At 39.1% G+C, this 20,953-nt stretch overlaps 2 protein-coding genes across 2 annotated transcripts in view; one reads left to right on the top strand and one right to left on the bottom strand.

Annotated features, from left to right (window-relative positions):
• GTF2F2 (general transcription factor IIF, polypeptide 2, 30kDa) overlaps window positions 1-20,953 on the top strand; it is an 85,857-nt gene that overhangs the window by 16,963 nt on the left and 47,941 nt on the right. Inside the window, exon 6 of the mRNA XM_010000867.1 lies at window positions 18,444-18,525. Within this exon, the coding sequence (XP_009999169.1) occupies window positions 18,444-18,525 (82 nt within the window). The remainder of the gene's footprint in view (window positions 1-18,443; window positions 18,526-20,953) is intronic.
• On the bottom strand, window positions 6,671-8,069 carry KCTD4 (potassium channel tetramerization domain containing 4). The gene has a single exon (XM_010000846.1). The coding sequence runs from the start codon at window positions 7,895-7,897 to the stop codon at window positions 7,124-7,126; it is 774 nt and encodes a 257-aa protein (XP_009999148.1). The 5' UTR covers window positions 7,898-8,069; the 3' UTR covers window positions 6,671-7,123.

Genomic DNA, 20,953 nt, shown 5'->3' with positions numbered 1-20,953 from the left:
CTGAACTCATCATCTGTGTGTGGCAGAAAAGTCTTACAGAGGTAGACTTTTATCATCATATGAGAAGACATAAAATAGCCGAGGTGTTAGATTTCTGCCCTGTTGGAAAGAAGATTATTTGCTGTTCATTTTAGAAAATGTGTTGCAGATAACACAAGACCTGGCAATGCTGCAGGTCTTAGGTAAAGTTAGTTCTGATAAGACTCCTAACCTAAGCGTAGCTTTTTCTCTGTTTATCTGATTCGTACCAGCCTGACTTGCAGGACCTTTAATTTGTCTCCTCTGAGATTACCAGTTTCAGCATTGAGAAAATGTACTGCTTTATCCCTAATACTTGCCAAGGGCTTTATTTAAGTAGTAGAGAGGCAATAAATTACTGGGTTTGGTGTTACAGTTGCTTGCTCTGTTTACGGTTTCTGATGCTTAGACTGTTCATTGCTAGTTTGTTTACTTATTTTTTTTCTTCCTAATTGAGAGAGTCTGGACCCACCTCTGACCTGTTCTTTATTTCTCTTCAGCTGCGTGCTATGGTACAAAATCCAGAACCTCCTTTGAGGTAATAAGTAGCTTTCTGTGGGGCTGCAGCACTAGATTTGTAGCTTGAGATTTTCTCTTAACACATTTTTTAAAAAGTTAAATCTTCTGACTACTGCTGCAAGAAAGAAAGTTGCCTTTCTGAAACCTTACATAGGAAAAAAAAAACAAAACAGAAATTTGTATATAGAGATTTTTTTTATTATTTTTTTTTAATTTAGTAATTTCAGGATAATTAGGCATTACTTGTGTTGTACAACCTCAGCATTGCACTGTGTGGGCATCTGCCTTCTTCCATAAAGCTGAGGCCCTTATGTGACAGTCACTCCTTGGGAAGTCCAGCACTGCGGTCTTCCCTGAATATCAGGCCCATGGCTCTAGAATGCCCCTTGGATCCTTATCTTCCTGGGGCATTTCCGTAGCAAGCAGCCTTAGACTTTTAAATCTAAATTTTCTTCTTGGTGTACTCCTGTGACTGATGAAGTGCCACCCTCTTACACGGGATGCCAAATCTTCCTTCAGCAGAAGTGAACAAGAAAACCTGCCACTTTCTTTTGGCCAGGCTTTCCATACCTGAAATAAGGCTGCTGTTGAAATCTTGGAGTTAGGTGGTGTCAAAAGCAAAAAAGATGTATCCTGGAAAAGCATGATCTAGTTTTTCAGGTAACTGAAATAGTGCTAGGGGTAGAACTAGTGGAATCTCCCTCTAATGTCCAGAAAGGTGGTGGGTTTCATGAAGTCTAGAAACCAAATTTATGTCCCCCAAAGCCACACCAGTGAACAAGAGAATACTGTAGTCATTTTTAGCATTATCAGAGGTTTACAGACCTTCAGAATGGCTCCATTTCTAACAGTCCTCTTCTAACTATTTTTTTAAACTTAACATGTTGACCTTGAAAGTACTAATAGTATTTTAAATGAGTAGATGCTGTTTACAGCTATAATTACTGTACCAGCTTTGTGAACAGTTTTGTTTCTGAACTGGCAGAGCAGTATTCTTTTCTGAAGCTTAAAATGAACAAACATGGTGTTAAATGATAATGGCAATGATGTTAAACTGTTATCAGTGCAGACAGAACCAGCTTTTTGGAAGACTGTTACTTTAGCTGTGTGTGATACTCCTACTACACACATTTTAAGGAAAAGAAATCAACTGTCTAGTTCTACAAGGTATTATGTAATTTCTTTCAGAAAGAAAGGCAACTGCACTTTCTTTTTCTGACTGCTTACTCATCTGCTTTCCTCAGGGGGTCATCATACACCTCCCTCTTACCTTCCCCAGTCCTTGCTGTGCTTCTCATTTTCTGACATGTTATTGTGAATGATGATTTATAGAGGCAGTGCTCTGAGACAGTGTTCTGTGTGATATACTGGTACATGGGACTTACAAAATGTCTGTTTCAAAAGTAATTAAAAAACATGTTAATTTTATGATCTTAAATTTCTTGTACTTTATCCGTTGTTTTTTTTGTTGTTTTGTTTGTTGTTTTTTTAACCTAGTAAGTTATGTGAGCTTATCTCTCCAAATGAAAATGCTTTTATTCTTTTAACTAGTAGTTACTTTCCTATCAGTCTAAGAATTTCTGCTCTGTGTTGCAGGACAGGAGACAAAATTAGGGTTAGGCGATAGTTTTCTAGATAAGATGAAGTAAGTCTAGCCTAACAAAATAATATTTATTTTGTCATAGACCCAAGTTTACTTGTCCTCTTCATCTCCCATCCTGAATCATTAGTCATCAGGATTAGGTAACGTGACCCTTCTATGTAAATAAATTTATGGATGAGGAGCTGCCATTATTAAATTGTAATATTTGTTGCCTGCTCTTGTTCTGCTTGTGTAATAGGGACAGAAGGAAGAAATTTTCTTAAGCTGTTCCCGTTTTACTGAATGGAAACCTTGTAATGCTTTAAAGTAAGAAGTGAAAATAACAATGCCACTGCTGGCAACAAAAGATGATGTAATTTTTTCCTCCTTTAGGATCTAAAGAAATATTAACTACTTTGGGAAAGATGTGACCAGTTGTCACTTACGCAGTTGCAATAGGTACAAATGCAAAAATACGATTAAAAATAAGACATGAGTGTTTGAAAATGTCAATAGTACAATTATGATCCTGTGAAACATTGTTTACTGGCTGAACAGGTACTGAAGGTGCAGAGTTTGAGCTGTAATTTAACCTTGTTGCAAAACCTGTGTGTTTCACAGCATCAAGGCTACCTGGAGGAAACCACATCTGGCTCTTGGTCAGGAAGTGACTGGAAACTGAGGGAATACTTCAAGGGAACATCATAGAATCACAGAATGGTTGGGATTAGAAGGGATCTTAAAATATGGTCTTATTCCAACCCTCCATCATGGGCAGGAACATCTCCCACTGGACCAGGTTGCTCCAAGCTCTGTCCAACTTGGCCTTGAACACCCCCAGAGAGGGGGATATGAAGGATCAAGGCATGGAAACAGTTCACAGTTACCAGGGAACAATGGGCTGGATAGGCCTTTGTCTTACATAGTGCAGCCACTCTTATGTTTTGTCCTTAAGTAGGAAAAAAACAAAGAGGTAATAACTATGCCAGTTACTGCCCAATGTGATGAAAGAGCCACTGGCTTCTCCACCAATAGAAAAGATGGGCATACAAGTGTGGGATGAAGGAATACAATGAGTATTTTGGTCAATTTGGCACTGTTTTTTTCATGAGAAGTCATTCAGGGAACTCATAGGGGTAGGGATACTCTTTTATTCAATGTATGGAGATCAGTCCTGCCTTCAGCTTTGTCCCTTCTGAATTGCCTGCTTGGTGGCCCTTTTTCTCACTCCAGAAAATGGGCAGGGAGGCAAGAGGAGTTGACCTGTGTGGGAGCAGGTTAAATGCCTCCTTAGGGAAGGGGGAGGAAGTTGCTTTTTACTTCTACCCAAGCAACTAGATCATCACAGGAATGACAGAATTACAGAAATGGCTGTTCTTCCTGATATTTTTCCAATAAATTAATTGTGATTCAACTCTTAATGAGAGAAAGATGAATAGAAATACTTTGCATGCATGTTGTATTCAAATAAATGTTGGAACAACTTCTAGTATTTCTAACTTTAGTGCTTGATTTTACAGCTTTCTCATTGTCATAGTAGTATTAAATATGCAATTCCTAACTTTAAAGAAAAAGACATAGAAGGTAACTTAATACCTTTTCTGGCACAGCCTACAGTGGTGGAACACAAACACCTACCTGAGGGACTGGATGTATGCAAAATATATTTGTTATATTGAATATATTTATGGAGTAAGAAGGAAACATTATGCACAGTATAGAAGTTTTATATGGGCATTTTGTCCATATCCCAAAGCAAGACACTCACTCACCCACGCATCCAGCACTCAATAAGCATACCTACTTTATAACCCTAGCAGGTTGTAGAGTCTTGTTTTCTGCATATCACTCACCCCAGTTTGAAAAATTAATCATAAGTAGTTGGAAGCATTTTGATTTTAGCTGATATGATGGGGTTCAATGTAGCTGTCGATTTTTTTTAACAGGGGTGAACAGGGAAGATTATTATTTTGTCACCACCATCTTTCTTCTGTTTCTGGTATGTGTATCAAACAGCTGAGGGCTGTGTCTTCCATTGGAGATATCATGTAAAAATTTCAAACCCTGGCACTTGTAGAAACACCTGAGTACTCATGAAAATGGGAAAAGAAGAGAAGATTGAAGTTAGCTTTACAGCAGCCTACATATATGCCATAGGTGTCAGTTATTTATGCAGAAATAAAAAAAAAAATGCAGTGAAAAGTGCGCAGTGTAATGAATCATTGAGCTTTAAATATATTTTAAAAATATTTTTACTAATGGTTAGAGATGTACATTTATTACTTTAAAAAGGCTTTTTAAGTGCTTTTTCTTTTATATGGGTTAAGAGGGAAGTAGGGACTCTGAACCAAAGGCCTGACAAATAAAAACTTTCCAATAAATTTGTTAAGAATAGCTGTAAACTAATCTCAAGGTATTAAATATGTTTTGAATTTTGTCTGTGATTACCAGCTTGCAAATAGCTTATATTCCAAAAGTATTTTCTGTAATAAATGCAGAAGCATCAAATTCTCTATTGCTTTTTCACGAGTGAAGTCATATTATGATGAAAAACTAATACTGCTTTCTGATAAAGTGCTGATGTTTTCTTGATATTGAGCATCCTGAGAGCCCAACTGGAAGGCAAGCAACCACGATCTATTTCAATTAGCATACAAGTACATTAATTGTTTGAAATCCAACTTGATTTTTACTATTTTTCTTTTTTCTTTTCAACTGCAATGACATTGAAAATCTCAATCAACATTCCGTTACAAGTGAAGATTATAACCAAAACCATTTCAGCAAAAATGGATGATTTGACATCCTAGGAGCAACAGCCTCCTCCAGATATTGTGCTTATACAGGCTGTGTATTTGACAGCGCTGAGAATGTGCTTCTTTCAAACTTGTAGATTAGTTATGGAGCTTTGTTAGATTGTCTTGTCACTTTTTATTGCTCATGTAGAGAATTGTGAACACAAAGGACTTTTCACAGAATTGTTCTGTGTGATGGTTTTTCTAGTTTTTGTCCTAGAAGATCAGCAGGATTTTGTGTTTCTTTTAGGGCAGCTTTCACATTTACTTTTCACAGGTTTCCTAGAGATTCTTGCGTGTACAAGATAAGTAGTTAATGAGGATTTTTTAAAGATACCAATTTGAAAATAACGTGAAGGGGGAAAGGAGGGAAGTTGACACAAGTGATGGAGTTCTAGCTGGGATGGCCTAGAAGTGTAAAAGAAGCATGTGAAGAATTGTATTTTTCTAGATATCTTTTTTATTTGTAGATAGTTAATGCTTTTGAACAAGCCTGGAGAAGTTTTGAGGTACATGAACAGTTCCTCAACTCATATGCCTGAAATGTAGAGTGATCTGATTTTTAAACAGTTCAATTTGGAAAAGTTCCACCATGAACTACATCTTTTATCATCTGTAAGTCTCTAGCAGGGAAACTGAATAGAAAAGTTCATAGTTTCTAGACAGAAGGTTCATTCTGATGGAGTATTCTGGAGAGGTTGGATTTTCCCATTTGATAAAATTGTATTGGAATATGTTTTGGTCACTCTACTGAGGGACCCAGTTAACAACACCCATTGAATATTACAAGTGAAAGAGAGTTTCACATTGAGGGATAACACGTTTGCATTCCCTGTACTACTAGGGATGGATTTGTTCCCTCTAAAATCCAGAAGAAAACTGATCACAGCCTGTCTTGTGCTAGCTATTTTCCCTGGTTGTCAGTATACGTTATACTGCATTTTGTTGACATTCTTAGTATTTTTTTCTAGACAAAATTGATATTTTGGGAAAGTTGAGAAACTACTTGGTTCTTTTTTCGTTCTTTAATAGCATTTTACTTTAATTTTGGGTTCGTTTGAGCTCTAAATTATGGTTGGGTTCAATTATGAACAAAGCTTAAACTTGGAGTTAGTGAACCTTCTTTTTGCCTTTTGTGATGATTTCTCAGTTTGCTTTTGCAGAGTCACTGATTTGTAATGCTTATGGTTAAATTAGTTAGAAGCGACTAAAACTGGGTTTAAAATATAAATGACAAGTTTTGATAAATAGGGAAGCTGAGGAGAAAGAAGGTATTTATTCTGTTACTGAGAGTGATGCATCTTAAATGCCAGCAGGTGGTCAAATGAAAACTAATAGTACTAGTTGCTTTTAGTAAGCCATTGTGCAAAGCAAGGACTCTGTTAATTGCCTTCCCTTACCAGCACAAATGATTAGTAGGTAAGAGTGTCTTTAGCATTGTAGGACATCATTAGTGGAAACCTGTTAATGAAACTTTGTCAGATACTGGTATTAGACATTTGATATGTATATATAATTAGAAAATTCTGTGCAGATTCAACTCATTTGCCACAGTAGAACTAGTTCCCCCAGCATTATTTGTTGTTTTATGTGATTTTGTCAATTGTTTTTAGGATAGTAGCACAGCGTTAAATTTGGCTTTGAAGTGAGTTGAGAAATCATTTAACTGAAAATCAAGTTGATTCATTTTAAACCCTCTTGCAATTTTGTTGGGGTTTTTTTTGCAAAGTCAGTACGATAGATTAGCATGAACAATAATGAGCAATCAAAATCATTTATTCCAGTCAAAATCCATTCTGAATTTTTATAAGCAAAACAGGTTTTAAGCCTACTTATTATATGAAAATACTCTCACTGCTGTTCAGCAGAGCAGTTAGTGTGTGCATGTTAGTCATACAAGTACACAAAAATTCATCTAGACTCTCTGGTTGAAAGACAGCATCGAAAAAATGTATTAGAAATGGCATAAAGCATTCAATCTGTGTTTACAGTGTTTAGCAGATAATTTTTATTAAATTCAGGCATAAAATTTTCATTCGTCTTAGGTAAGCCAGAAATGGATGTAATTATGAGATTTACATACCATTAGCTCACATCAATTGATTAGCAGCTGAGCTCTGTGGTACAAGGCTAGTTAGATACATTATTTGCAATGCCAGGAGGCTGCAGGTCAAGGAGATTTACTGGCTGCACACTCGTTTCTCTGTGATTACTTGATAAAATGAAGTGCATCACTGTGAACAATTGACCCTTTCGTACAATCCAGACTGGTCAGCAGTCTAAATCCACATTTTAAAGCCATCATGATAGCCTCAAACTTAAGAGTTTCCAGGGTGCAGACAAAGGTGTTGTCCTCCTTCAGTACCAGTCGTGTACCATTTTCAGACTTTATGAAGTATTTGAATTGAATAATATTTGAAGATACCGAGAACTCCTCTGGAAATCCATCCAGCCTGCTTTTGGATACCAGTACAATTCTGGATTTTATTTTTGCAATGAAATCAGGAGCATTACAAAAGATTCTAAGTCCTTGTGAACGGTCATGGCTGTCAGTTATTTCCAGGAAAGTAGTCTCTCGAGATGCTAGCTGTTCCTTCTCCCACCTTGATTTCACTGCATCCGAGAGTACCTTGAGCTGGAAAAAATCTGCTTCTTGTGCCAAAAGTTGATTTTCTCGAAAGCCTTCTGGTAGAAGAAGTTCTCCATTTCGTAGGAAGTTGAGAATGTGTCTGAAAAGGAGTCCATCTCTGTCTATGAAGTAATGACCATCTGCATCAAATGGGCACATAATTTTTCCGTTTATGATCCCTTCCAGAAAAGAATCTGGGTACTTGGTTAGTGTCTGTTTTTGTGTGATATATAGGTAGCCGCCAACATTCAGAGTAATCAGAGACGTTTTGTACTCCTTGTCTTGCTCAGAGCCTTCAGAGTTGCTGTGTTTTTCATCGCATTCCTTTTCTCTTCTGTTTGTTCTTCTCTCCATTGTTGAAGTTAGGACAAAGAGCCAGCTATCTTTCTTTGTTCTTGTCAGCTTGCAAAGAGATTTTACTATTCTTTATGTTTTAAAAAGCACCTTTATTCTGCTCGGACACGATTTTGGAATGGAAATGCTGCTAGCATTGCTCCGACTGTCAGCTCGGGTTTGCAGTAGGTGGCGTATCAGCTGTGTATGCAGGGAGGTATCAGGGATATGACTGTAAAGGAGAATTTGCATTTAACTGTGTAAGGGAAGAAGGGTATAATAGCTGACTGTCACTTTCTTTCCTTTAACTCTATCAAGTTTACATAGTTTTGAAGGTTATTCACAGAAAGACATACTACTAATTTAAATTACACATTATTCTTAAAACTTGAAGTTGTATTTGTAGTAGCAGCTGGTCAAATCATGTTTAGTGCTTATGGGATTAAACAGATAGCTTCAGTTATGTTTCAAGGATTTTAAGTTTTCAAAAAGCATCTTTTCACAGGTTTTTTTGGTACTGATTACAGAATCTGATGCATACAGCAGAAAAACAGTAAAAGGAAAGGTGTCCCTGCCTGTACAAGGAGGGTGGTGTCTGTGGAGTGTGTGCACATATGTAATTCCTCATTTATAGGACATGTGTGCAGTGGTAAGATGTTTTAACATCAGATACTCTGGAATTGATACTGAGAACTTGTTTGTCTGACTGTGTAAGTTTGTGGTGAAACCTCCCATTTGCAGTCAATGGGAATTTCTGTATCAACACAAGAACTGCAGCCTGATTAGGTTTTGCTTTTTGCCTTTCTCTGTGCCACAGATAAAAACTGCTCTAAAGAGGGGACTTACTCTTTTTGTCAGTGATGTTCTTTAAGTCACCAAGGGTATCTAGCATCAGTTTGTTCTTTCTCGATAGAAACAACTCAACTGCCTTGCAGAACAAAGGGTTAGTGTGCCTACAGATAGCTCGGATCACAGAACGCTATAGCTTAGCAACACTTGGTACAGGGAGGGGGCAAACATCGGCAGCACACGCTTGAATCAAATGGCTGTCTTCTCTTCATCAGTCTGTGCTTTCATGCTCTCTCTCCATTGTCTGTTAGATCTAGGTTTTCCCTTTAAATATTTGCAGCTTGGAGAAGGAAAGGGAAAGCTCTCCAGGCACCTCTGTGTGTGTTTGCTTGGGGAGTGAGCTGCAGCATGCATTCCCCAGCATGGGTGGGAGCAAGCACCTACCTTGGGCGGGACCTGGAGAGGAGGTCCCATCTTTTTCAATATGTATTTTTCACTTTACAGGTAGATGTGTCTCGTTTTGCCTGATTAGCAGTGAAAAGTCAGATTATTCTTCTGTAAATTCTTCTGCTCTCTTTCTAAATGTTCTTACTGCTACCACTGTCTCTAAGGCTGTTTACTGGTGCAGAGTCATCACTATAATCTTTTATTAAATAAATATAGTAGAAATAAATGCACTTTTTTTTTACTAGCTATTCTCCATGTCAGGATATCCCTTGCACTGATATTCTATTTTTTTCTACTGATGTATGTGATGTACTAAGCAGATACTATTCATTAGGTTTGATTAATCAGGAATTAGTCATGGCTTTAATTTTAACTCTTCGGTGCAATTGATATGTTTAGCATGACTTCAGTCAAAAATATTTCAAGCAGTTTCAAATTTTTTAACGTCTGGATTTTTTCAAAATTAACTCCTTTCAAACAATCAAGTGAGTTAGTGAGAAAATGAAGGAGCCAATTAGTTTTGAGTATGATTTAAAAATAAATTTTTTAAATTGCCATTATAGGAGACTTCTGTTCAAATGCAGTTTGTTTTCAAGTGATGTAAAATTCAGTTAATGTGCTTAGATCTTACATAACTACATTGTTGAACCATCTTAGTGGATGTTAAACCCTATAAGAATTATTTATGTGGTGACTTCATCTTACACAGTGATCTTGAAATACTTTGAAGCTGAAGTAGGAATGTCCAGGCACAAGTAAGTGGGAATTTTCAAGGACAGCTGGGATTTGTAGAGGATAAGACATTTTTCATGGCCAGCTAAACTATCTGCATTTGAAGAGGCGATAGTTACAAAACAGTATCTACTCACTTAGTTTTTCATGCTCATCATCTTCTGAATGTTCTAACACTTGTGGTTGAAATTCTCCACTTTTGTGAATGAGTAAGTAGTCTTTGAAACATGCAAATTCATTTTAGTGGTTTGTATGATAAAATATTCAAAATCAATTTGATGTGGAAGATACACTTTCTGGAGTTCATGAATATTTACGTTTAAACCTTTCAGACTTGAGAAGGTAGAGCTGCTGTAGAATTTTCATCACCACAAACCCTTGACTTGGCTGCAGCTGACAGTCAGTCATCCGTAACATGAAACTGAAGACTGGCACATCTCTAAAATTTTCCACTTTCTGTGTTGTACTACCAGATAACTTTTCCAAAGAGCCCTCGTTCTTCGTCTGCACTCGGTGATACATATGGTATTTCAGTGCGTGTAGTTTTAGTGAGGTAGGAAATATTTTTGTGGTTTCAGTAGGAGGGCAATCCACAGAGCTTTGCAGTTTCTTCTCAGTCAGACAAACCATCCTGGAGACAGTGAAATTGCAGTGCTGGTGTCTATCAGCTACGCAGGAAAACAAATCCAAGGCTAGGCATCTGCCCCTCATTCCATCCTACATGTTTCCTTTTGGAAAATAACCTCACTTTCTCCACAACGTCCATCCTCCTCCTGAACCTCCTGTTCTGGAAGCTTGAGCATGCCTTGGAGCTGAGGGCTCAGAACTGGAGCACACCACAGACAAGCTGGTGCTTTAAATAGGGGTCAGCTGATGTCCAGACAGCATCAGCTTCACTGAGAATCTGCTGTCAGTGAAAATCACCAGAGTTACAGAAAACAGTCTCTTTTATTTATTATAGTACAAAAGGATATGAGGAGAAATCTCAACTAGAAGAGGTACTGATCAGTGTGGGTGGAGGGAAAATGGAGTATGCCAGGTATTTCTCCTTTTTTATTGATTAAATTTTGTTCAGCACAGGGAGGTAATGCTTTTTTTTTGGTTCTGTTTTGGTGGTTTTGTTTGTTTGTTGGTAAATCTTTGAGTATGTCCCATTTGTCGTCTTGAATTAGCATAGATACTGTATGTTCATTTTCCTCTCATTTAACTATAGAAAAAATATTTGTCAGGTTTCAAACTCACAAATTTTAAGTAGTGAATTATCACAAAAATGTTGCTGTGATTAGATTCTTGGTCATATTTCTTTCCAGTCAGCGATCAAGAAGGAGATAGCTACTCATGAAGTCTGGAGATTATACAGAGGGAGAATGTGATCAGTAACGAGACACGTTGCTGATACAGAACCATTTGCATAGCTGGTTAGGATAACAATTTAATAAAGCTAAACACAAAGTTTATACATCTAGGAATGTACTGTAGATGGGGCTTGGAGTACCTGTGTTTGCGGGAGGGGTGTGGCAGAGGCTCTGCCCTGTAATAATGTGTCATTGACAACTGAACACAAAGTCATTGTTCTGTGCAGTGGTCAGTAATACGAATGTCCTGTGTATTTTTCAATGCCTAAATAAGGAATGGCCAAGTGAAGACTGGGCAGTCTTGTTTTCTAGCTGCACAGCTAGAGAGGAAAGGTGATCTGAGAAGGGCACCAGCTTTGAGGTTGCCCTTTGAGTGAAAAAGAGGTATGACAAAATACTTCTGGTCTGGAAGAGCAGAGCTGAGATCTAGTGTAGGAAGGTGCTGCTCTTTGTCCAGCCATCACGTGCAATAGCCTGGGAAACTACACAGCAGTTCAGGTGGGCAGTGGGAACTGGCTTCCATTTGGAAGGCCTTCTAACTTGGACACTGGGAAACAAAAGCCCAACAACCTGCTTGAGAAGCTGGGGGAAAATGTGGCCATAGCCTGTCCTTACTGTTCACTCTTCCAGTTTTTCCCCCTGCTTGGGAATCACGTGTCCTGAGGCAGGTCTTCAGCTTCCCTGGCACCTTTCACAAAGAGGATCTGGTAAAGCCCAGATTCTGTGCCACATGCTGTCAAGTCTGGCTGTGAGGCCCACAGCTCAGGAAAGAAATGAATGAACTAAACTTCTTGTCCTCACCAACGAGGAAGGACTGGTAAGGAGTGTTAAGTACAAGGGCAGCCTAGGTTGTAGTGACCATGAAATGTTGGAGTTCAAGATCCTTAGGGCAGCAAGGAGGACTCACAGCAAGCTTACTGCCCTTGGCTTCAGAAGGGCAGATATCAGTCTCTTCAGAGATCTGCTCAAGAGAGTGTCTTGGGATAACATCCTGGAGGGTAGAGGGGCCCATGAAAGCTGGCTGATATTTAAAGACCTCCTTCTCCAGGCCCAAGAGTGTTGCATCCCAACTAAGAGGAAGTCAAGTAGAAACTCCAAGAGGCTGGCATGGATGAGTAAGCAGCTCCAAGAAAAGCTCAGACTGAAGAAGGAAGCATACAGGGGATGGAAGCTAGGGCAGGTATCCTGGGAGGATTACAGAGAGGTTGTCCGAGCAGCTAGGGATCAAGTTAGGAGAGCCAAATCCTGCTAGAATTAAATCTTGCCAAGGATGTTAAGAACAATAAGAAAAGCTTCTTTAGGTATGTTGGGCAGAAAAGGACATCCAAGGAGAGTGTAGACCCTCTCCTGAAGGAAACGGGCGAAGTAGCAACACAAGATACTGAGAAGGCTGAGGTCGTCAGTGACTTCTTTGCTTCAGTGTTCTCTGGCAAGTGCTCCAACCTCAACACAAAGGCCACAGCAGATGAAAGCAGAGACTGGGAGAATGAATTACCCCCCACCATAGGTGTAGAGCAGGTTCGTGATCATCTAAAGAACCTGAGGGTGCTTAAATCTATGGGATCTGTTGGGATTCACTCACAAGTCCTGAGGGAGCTGGCGGATGCAGTTGCTAAGCCTTTGTCCATCCTATTTGAGAGGTCATGGCAGTCTGGTGAGGTTCCCACTGATTGGAAAGAAGGGAACATAGCTCCTATTTTTAAAAAGGGGAAAAAGGAAGACCCAGGGAACTACAGGCTGGTCAATCTCACCTCTGTGCCTGGCAAGGTCGTGGAGCAGATCCTCCTGGAAAGTATGCTAAGGCACATAGAAAATAAAGAGGTAATTGGTGACAGCCAGCATGGCTTCACTAAGGGCAAGTCATGCCTGACCAATCTGGTGGCCTTCTACAAGAAGGCTACAGAGATGGTGGATGGTGGCAGAGCAACTGATGTCATCTACCTGAATTTGTGCAAAGTGTTTGACTCTGTCCCACATGACATCCTGGTCTCCAAACAGACAAGACATGGATTTGACAGATGGACCACTCAGTGGATAAGAGATTGGCTGGATGGCCACACCCAGAGAGTTGTGATCAATCGCTCAGTGTCCAACTGGAAGCAGGTGAAGAGTGGTGTCCCTCAGGGATCAGTACTGGGACCAGTGCTGTTTAACATATTTGTTGGAGACGTGGACAGTGGGATTGAGTGTATCCTCAGCAAGTTTGCTTATGATTCCAAGCTGTGTAGTGTAGTTGACACCCTACAGGGAAGGGATGCCATCCAGAGGGACCTTGGCAGGCTGGAGAGGTGGGCCAATGCCAACCTCATGACATTCAACAAGGCCAAGTGCAAGGTCCTGCACCTGGGTCAGCACAACCCCAGGCACAAATACAGGCTGGGGAGAGAATGGCTGGAGAGCAGTCCTGAGGAGAAGGACTCAGGGGTGGTAGTAGATGAGAAGCTCGACATGAGCCACCAGTGTGAGCTGGAGCCCAGAGAGCAACTGCATCCTGGGCTGCATCAAAAGTAGTGTGGCCAGTAGGGCCAGGGAGGTGATTCTGCCTCTTTACTCTGCTTTGCTCAGACCCCACCTGGAGTGCTGTGCACAGTTCTGGTGCCCTCAGCACAAGAAAGATATAGACCTGTTGGAGAGGGTCCAGAGAAGGGCCACCAAGATGATCAGAGGGCTGGCGCACCTCTGCTATGAAGACAGGCTGAGAGAGTTGGGGCTGTTCAGCCTGGAGAAGAGAAGGCTCCAGGGAGACCTTACAGCAGCCAATACTTGAAAGGGGCTATAGGAAAGCTGGGGAGGGGCTTTTCATCAGAGGAGATAGTGATAGGACAAGGGGTAATGGTTTTAAATTGAGAGAGGGGACATTTAGGTTAGATATTCTTCATTCTAAGGGTGGTGAGGAACTGGAATGGGTTGCCCAGGGAGGTTGTTGATGCCCCATCCCTGGAGGTTTTTAAGGCCAGGTTGGACGAGGTTTTGTGCAAGCTGGTCTAGTGGTAGGGTTCCCTGCTCATGGCAGGGGGGTTGGAGCTTGATGGTCTTTAAGGTCCCTTCCAACCTTAATGATTCTGTGATTCTATAGTCTTCCTCAGGCCAGTAAGAATGATTAAGAAGCTGAAAAACAGGCCTAATGGAAGATTAAAGAAAACATTATTAATTTTTATTAGTCTTTATAAAAGTATATAAGAGTATACAAGTGCTTTGATAGGCAGAAATGCTATCATAGTAGGGTCTTCAACTTAGCAGTCAATAGTCTAACAAGACCTGGTGGCTGGAAATTTGAGCTGGGTGCAGTCAGACTAGGAATCTTAAAACATTAAAATGTTCCAGGCCGTTGATCTCTCTGTCTCAAAAAAAAAAAAAAAAAAAAAAAAATTAAAAAAAAAGAACCAACCAAGCAACCCTTATCAGACCATCTTCTGCACAATTACAGTAAATTTCACCAGTGCCTGTTACTTAAGATTGCCTTAAGCACTTTAACCACATTCTGTTAATTTGATGGTGATTGTAAGCAGGATTTGAAAGTGGAAGCGGCATCTCCCAAGCATATCTCCCCATCTGACTGAAAGTCAACAGTTGAAACTCCTTTATGAGTTGGTACCAGGGAATGCAGGCAGGGAGGCTGGGGTGAACATGCATTTAGCAGCTAATGATGAAGCTGTGGGTTATATTGGACCATCCTGTCTGGAGCTGCACTCAGAGTGTACTTGTACCTGACACCCCTCATAGGGCAACAAAGAGTGTAAGATGCTGGGGGAAATGTCTGTTTTCCCTTCTAGTCTAATCTATCTGGTCTCAGTTAGTCTTCCAGACCTGTTAATTTATCTTGTACTATCTGTTTTATTTTGAGTAGGCATTTTAAATGGGGAATTGTCACTTTCACACCTTACTCATCCATTGCCTTCTAGGCTGATGTGACTATGGAAATATCATGCATACGTGTAGCATTTTTGATGCCTTTTCGTAGCAGCTCTGGTCCTGCAACAAGTGAAGAGAAACCCAAGTTCCTGGACTTCAGTTTGGCAAATGAGAGCCAATTAGGCTGTGAAGGGAGTAAAAACTATTGCCCCACAACAGTTGCACCCAGAGGCTTGTAAGCATCTTTGCAGATTTATTCTGCTAGACTTTCTGGATGTGCTAAAATCCCCAAGAGGGTCCAGGGAAAGTGGGACATAAACTTTGACTTTTGGACAGTGGATGAGCTTTGACAGCAGACTAGCTTAGCTGTAAGATAGTGATCTTGGAGGCTGCAGACAGCCTTGTTCTGTGAAGTGACTGGAACATTAAAAGCCAAATCCAGATCAATGGTAATTAAAAGAGGGTATTAACCAAGACATCAAAGATGAGATATCACTAAGGATAAGGCTGTTTAATTGGCAGGTTCATTTCCTAAATAGTTGATGTGGGGGATCTACGTGGTTCACTGATGCCTATTGTTAAGACAGAAGAATAATTTGAAAATTGGGTAAGGTGCAGAGAGATTGATAGCAGCATGACTGTGTTCAGGCAGCTGGGCGGGATGGGATGAGTATAGGCTAGTTAATCTTGAACCTGTATCACAGAAACTAGGAGAAAAATTGTCATGGAGTTCAAGTGGTAGAAAAGATCAGACATAATGACTGCTAGCATGCGTGGCTTTATGTAAAGGTTTCCTGGTCAAACCAACCTAATTTTGTTTATTTTAGAGACTGTGAGTTTGAGAAACTAACAGCATGTTTGCAGCCTGCTTAGCATTTTATATTGCACATAATTTAGAACCTCCTGACAGTCTGATTTATGTCTAAAAAAAAACCCAAATAGCAAGCACAGAAAAAGATTAAAAGCTTGCTGACAGTTATCAGAAAGTAATTATCAGTCAGAAGCCACTAAGGCTGTAGTTTGAAGGGCTTCCTCCAGGATTAGCAAGAGGAACAGTAGTAAATGAGAATCACTGCTTATAAAGTGTGTTGTGATTGACATAAATGCTGGTCAGACAGTGAGTAACTATGACAGGACTGTCAGTTGTGTGACTGATATCACTTAATTCATAGAATCTGTTTAAAGGCTGCATTTTAACCAAGCCGAAGTCTATTATATACCTCGGAACAGGGAATGCAGAACACACAGGAAAAATGTGAGGCTTAGAAAAGACTCAAAATACATGTATTAGTGATGTAATTGCCAGTCAGTTCCGTCAACCCCCAGAGCTCGATTTTTAGACACAGATAGATCTTCACCCAGTTTGAGCCATCTAAGCACGAAGCACAGCCATGAGGGACAGATACCCCCACAAAGAACCAAACCAAAACCCAAAGCACAATAAACCCACCAGCACAGGGCAGATAATTGAATCCTAAAAGAGATGGTACCAGTTTTTTTCTGAAAGTTCCCCTCCCTCAGCTGAATTCTGCAGAATAACCTTGAAATGGTTCAGGTGAGGTGAGAGAAATTCTAGCTACTGTACCTGTTATTTTACCTCCATATATGGTTTTGTAAGACCAGTACAATAAGATTGCATCTATTTTCTGATCTCCATATTCTTAAAACATCATTGTAAGATTGAACAAGGTGCAAGTAAGAGTCCCAAAACTAATTTAAATGTGGCGTAACTATCTGCTGGTGAGATGATTGAGTTTGAATTATTTTTTTTATTGAAAAGATGATTGAGAAGTGACTTGATTACAATGTATAAGTACTTTCAAAGGGAGAAAATACCAGGTATTAGAAGGCTCTTCAGCATAGTATAGAAAATCATAAGCACTAACTGCCAGAAGCTGAAGGCAAATTCATACTGGAAAGTAAGCAGCAATATTTGTACTGCATTAGCCACAAATAAGTTACTAAGTTCTGTGCAGAAGAAGGGACAAAATTCATCATTATGCAGGAGGTCAGGCAAATTTGCCATGTTGTCTCTCTTGACCGTAAACCTTAGGAATCTGTAAAACCAGAAGTGTTTAAATACAAATTGTCTTTGTTTCATTCAAAACTTCCTGGAAAAGTATGGAATTCATATTCCTTTCAAAGATCTAGTTTGAATCAAACCCTGACTTTTTGGTTTAAATAATTTTAAAATACATGGTGTTGAAGTAATTGCTCTCTGCATTATTCAGGAAGAGCAGACTTAGATTTCCATCTTTAACAATATTTCAGTCTGTAAGGCAATGGAAAAATTAGAGGCATCTTAGTGTGCTTTGTGTTACTTGGCATCTATACTTCTAAGCATTTGCTGTCTTCTGAAACATTGCCAGCTGAAGGTGATGGTGACAGTGGAGGCACCCTACACCAGTAGCAAGAAGAGGCTCTCTGTTGAAAGGACATTTTAAATAGTGAGAGCTAATCAAACCAATTACAGGTCATCCTTGTTACGCAAGGCTGTGCCAGAGCTGTTTGGTTTATATATATTGCACTAGCTATGCCAAAAAGTGGTGGATAAATTGTCACACGCACGCACCCCACACACACTGTGCACTAGAAGCAGGTGTTTGCCCACCATCACTTCTCTGTTTCTTTTCTACATCAAGTTGCTTTTAATTTTTAGGCCTTTCCACCTTTACAGAGTAGGCTGTTACTATTACACTGCTCTGTTAGTCATTGTTGCTTTAGGCAAAAAGATGTCCACATTGGATTACAAAGTGACTGTGTTACAGAATGTACAGAGAGCAGTATTAACTAAAACTCACTAGGTGATATCCTAGACTGTAACTGCAAATTTTTATTTCTTTTCTCCAAGTGTTAGCATATGTAGTATTACTACTTTATTGCATTATGTTCTTAATTGAACAATTTTTTATTGTAATAAGATGAAATTAGGTTACTCTTTTTTTGAGGGTAGAAAAAAAAAATTAGCTCTCATTTTATTTTCTACTAATTTTGGATACTTTGATGATCAGGTTCTCTTTGTAGATTATTTTTTATGGCCACTGACAATAATCAATGCACATTTCCAGAAAACAGTTCTTAGATAAGCTGAGTGCGACTACGGTGATAGCCAATTTTCTCTCTTATTTAACATTTGACCTTTGTGATTAATTCTTAATATTTTGATCATCTGATGGCAAAAAAAGGATATCTAGGGGATACCAGCTGTGCAAGCATGTTTGTCCTGCTTCTTTCTTCAGTGTCTAAAAAGCAAAGAGTTTAGAACTTTATTTGAGAACTTATAATTGCATTATATTTATTAAATTCTTAATTAGTGAAAAATAATTAAAATGTTGACCGTGTTGGTGAATCTTACTTAAATGTTTGGTTTTGCTTTGCTTTTATCCTTCTAGATAAACTTGCCTTGGAAGGAATAATTGTACAACGTGCTGAATGCAGACCTGCAGCTACTGAAAATTACATGAAACTGAAAAGGTAGGAGTGTTCTATTATTAACAAATACGTGATATCTTATTGTAATGTTTGTATTATTGCCTTACTAGGTATGGATGACTTCAGTATTATCATGGTATTACATAGGATTTATATGGATCAGAACTGTTCTTGTCTTTGGGGTGGATTTACTGTGTAGGGAAGAAATGAAGCCCAGTGTGGGGCTTTTCCCCCCTCTGTTATTGTCTGGTGGGATGATGTAGACTTCTGTGTTCCATCATGTGCAGAACTCTTACTAAAGCACACGTTTTGCCTCTTCACACCTGAATGAATGTGAATGTATGGCTGTATTTAAATGTGATTGAAGCTGAGTTTCTTGAGTACTTAGAAGTTTGCATGGGTCTGGTCAGGACGAGCTTCTTGCATGTGGCTTTCTGTCTGGATCGTCCAGATTTAATTCCACTTAATACTGTGCCATGCCAGACAAAGATCACCTCTGAAAAGATACTTAAAATGCCCCAATTAGGAAGGAGTTCAGAAAGAAGTCCTACACCTAAACTGGCATGCTTGCTAGAAAAGAAAAGTTGATGACTGAAAAGGTCAGAAGTGGCATGGCAACTACAAGACATACATTTAAAAAAATAATTCAATGACTTTTGAAAATTTAATCTGATACATCTAGAATTTACCATGTGATTCATGAATCATATGGATAATTAACTCAATGACATTCTGTAGTAATAAATCAGATTTTGGATTGAATTGTGCATTATATAAAATACATACTTATGCATTTTAATAATTTGGGTTTTAATTAAATCACCCTTTTATATTGTGCGTTTGTTATAAATAGAGAAATACAAAGCAGAAAATTTCAGGACCAGAATTATCTGTGACTAGTTTTAGAGTCATCGAAAGAAATGCAGAAAGGGCAAAGTCATGTTTTTCCCCCGGTTCCTGATCTATTTCCTCTATATCATATGCAACTTCTACAGTATCTTTAGGTTTTATTAACCTCCTCTGTCATCTGAACTGCTCCAGTATTTCCTTATTGTGTTAGCTCAATTCTGAGAGTTTATGTTCTAGCTTTTGGCAAGTCAATACCATAGGTTTGCTCATGTACAGTGAACTACTTCATTTCAGACCGTGTTCTGTGGTTGCTATAATGATTTTTATCATTAGTATGAAATGGAGTATGAAGCAAATGTAGTGTTACTAGAAAAGGGCTCATTTCAATCTGGCAATTTTGAATATATATACAGCTATAATCTGTGGAATATAATTGCTCATCTAAGTGCTTATTTTGCATTTTGTGGACAGTCTTCTAGTAGTTGGTCAGAAAAGGTAAGGTTCGTCTGGTAAAGCCACAGCAGGAGACCAAAATGAAAGTGATGATGGCTTTAATGACATACTACCCAAACTTTGAATTTTTCAGCATTCTTCTTTGTGTCACACACACACGTATGCAGCCCCTCCTGAACTTTGATTTTGTCATGTTTAACTCCTCCAGGAGCAACAATGATATAAACAGATTTAGTGTTTGAAAGCACTGGCAGCTGAAAACTGATGGTACGCTATTTTTTTTCTTTCCTGTAGAAAAACTGTCAAGCTGTTTATGCCTAGTTTCTGACTCTCCATGTTGTTAAAGATTTTTTGCCTTTTACCAAAAAAGTTTATTAAAAAATATCTTATCTGGTGGGAATCAGCATGAGATTTAGCAGATCCTGGCAATCACAGTCTCAGAAGAAATTGGTTTATGTCCAAATACCATCTCTGTTTTTGAGTAGTAGGCTCTAATTTTTCACTCCCTTTATTCTCTCCCACCCTCAACATTCTGCAGTCTGTGCTTTTGAAAAGTGACAGCATTGAAGATAAAAGACATAAGTTACAGAGCTATGTTATATTAAGCCATTTTTATTCACTTTTAAATTTTTTATTGTGGTTTACATGAGAGAGACTCTCCAAAGGTGGAATTGATAATACTGATAAAACGGCAAGTCTGTTGTGTAGGCTTTAAGTGCTACAATAGTAAATTGAGTTGGGTAGGAAATAAAATTAGAAGATAAATGCAGTTGCTTCAAACTTTGAAGATGTAGCAAATTAAGTTAAGCTGCACACTCCGGTAACTGTGATAATTTGTTTTCTGAGAGCTGGCTGTGACCAAAAGGGCTTATATGCCTCCCTGGTATTAAATGGAGATACGGATTCCCTCTATTTTAGCCTCCTGTCTGGGTCAAGGAAATTGGCTGCTGGGTGCATGGTGTGGCATTTGATTTCCATGCTGCTCTGTAGAGTTTCAGTGAGAGGACAAGAAGATGGTCTTGTGATGGGGCTGCCAGCAGTTAGGTGGGAGATGTGTGTGATATGTGGGTTTAAGGATGGGCAACGAAAACACAGAATTTGGTGAGACACATGGGTGAAAGTGTTGTCAAACAGCATATAGAAGGAAGGCTTTTTTCCCAAGGTTTGA

Source organism: Chaetura pelagica, unplaced genomic scaffold (assembly GCF_000747805.2).
Source record: "Chaetura pelagica isolate M959 unplaced genomic scaffold, ChaPel_1.0 scaffold115, whole genome shotgun sequence".
Classification (NCBI taxonomy): Eukaryota; Metazoa; Chordata; class Aves; order Apodiformes; family Apodidae; genus Chaetura; species Chaetura pelagica.
Note: the sequence above shows the minus strand (reverse complement) of the source record. Positions and strands in the feature narration are given on the sequence as shown.

Coding starts and splice junctions, on each gene's coding strand:
- KCTD4 (XM_010000846.1), bottom strand. CDS start 7,897: ATGGAGAGAAGAACAAACAGAAGAGAAAAGGAATGCGATGAAAAACAC.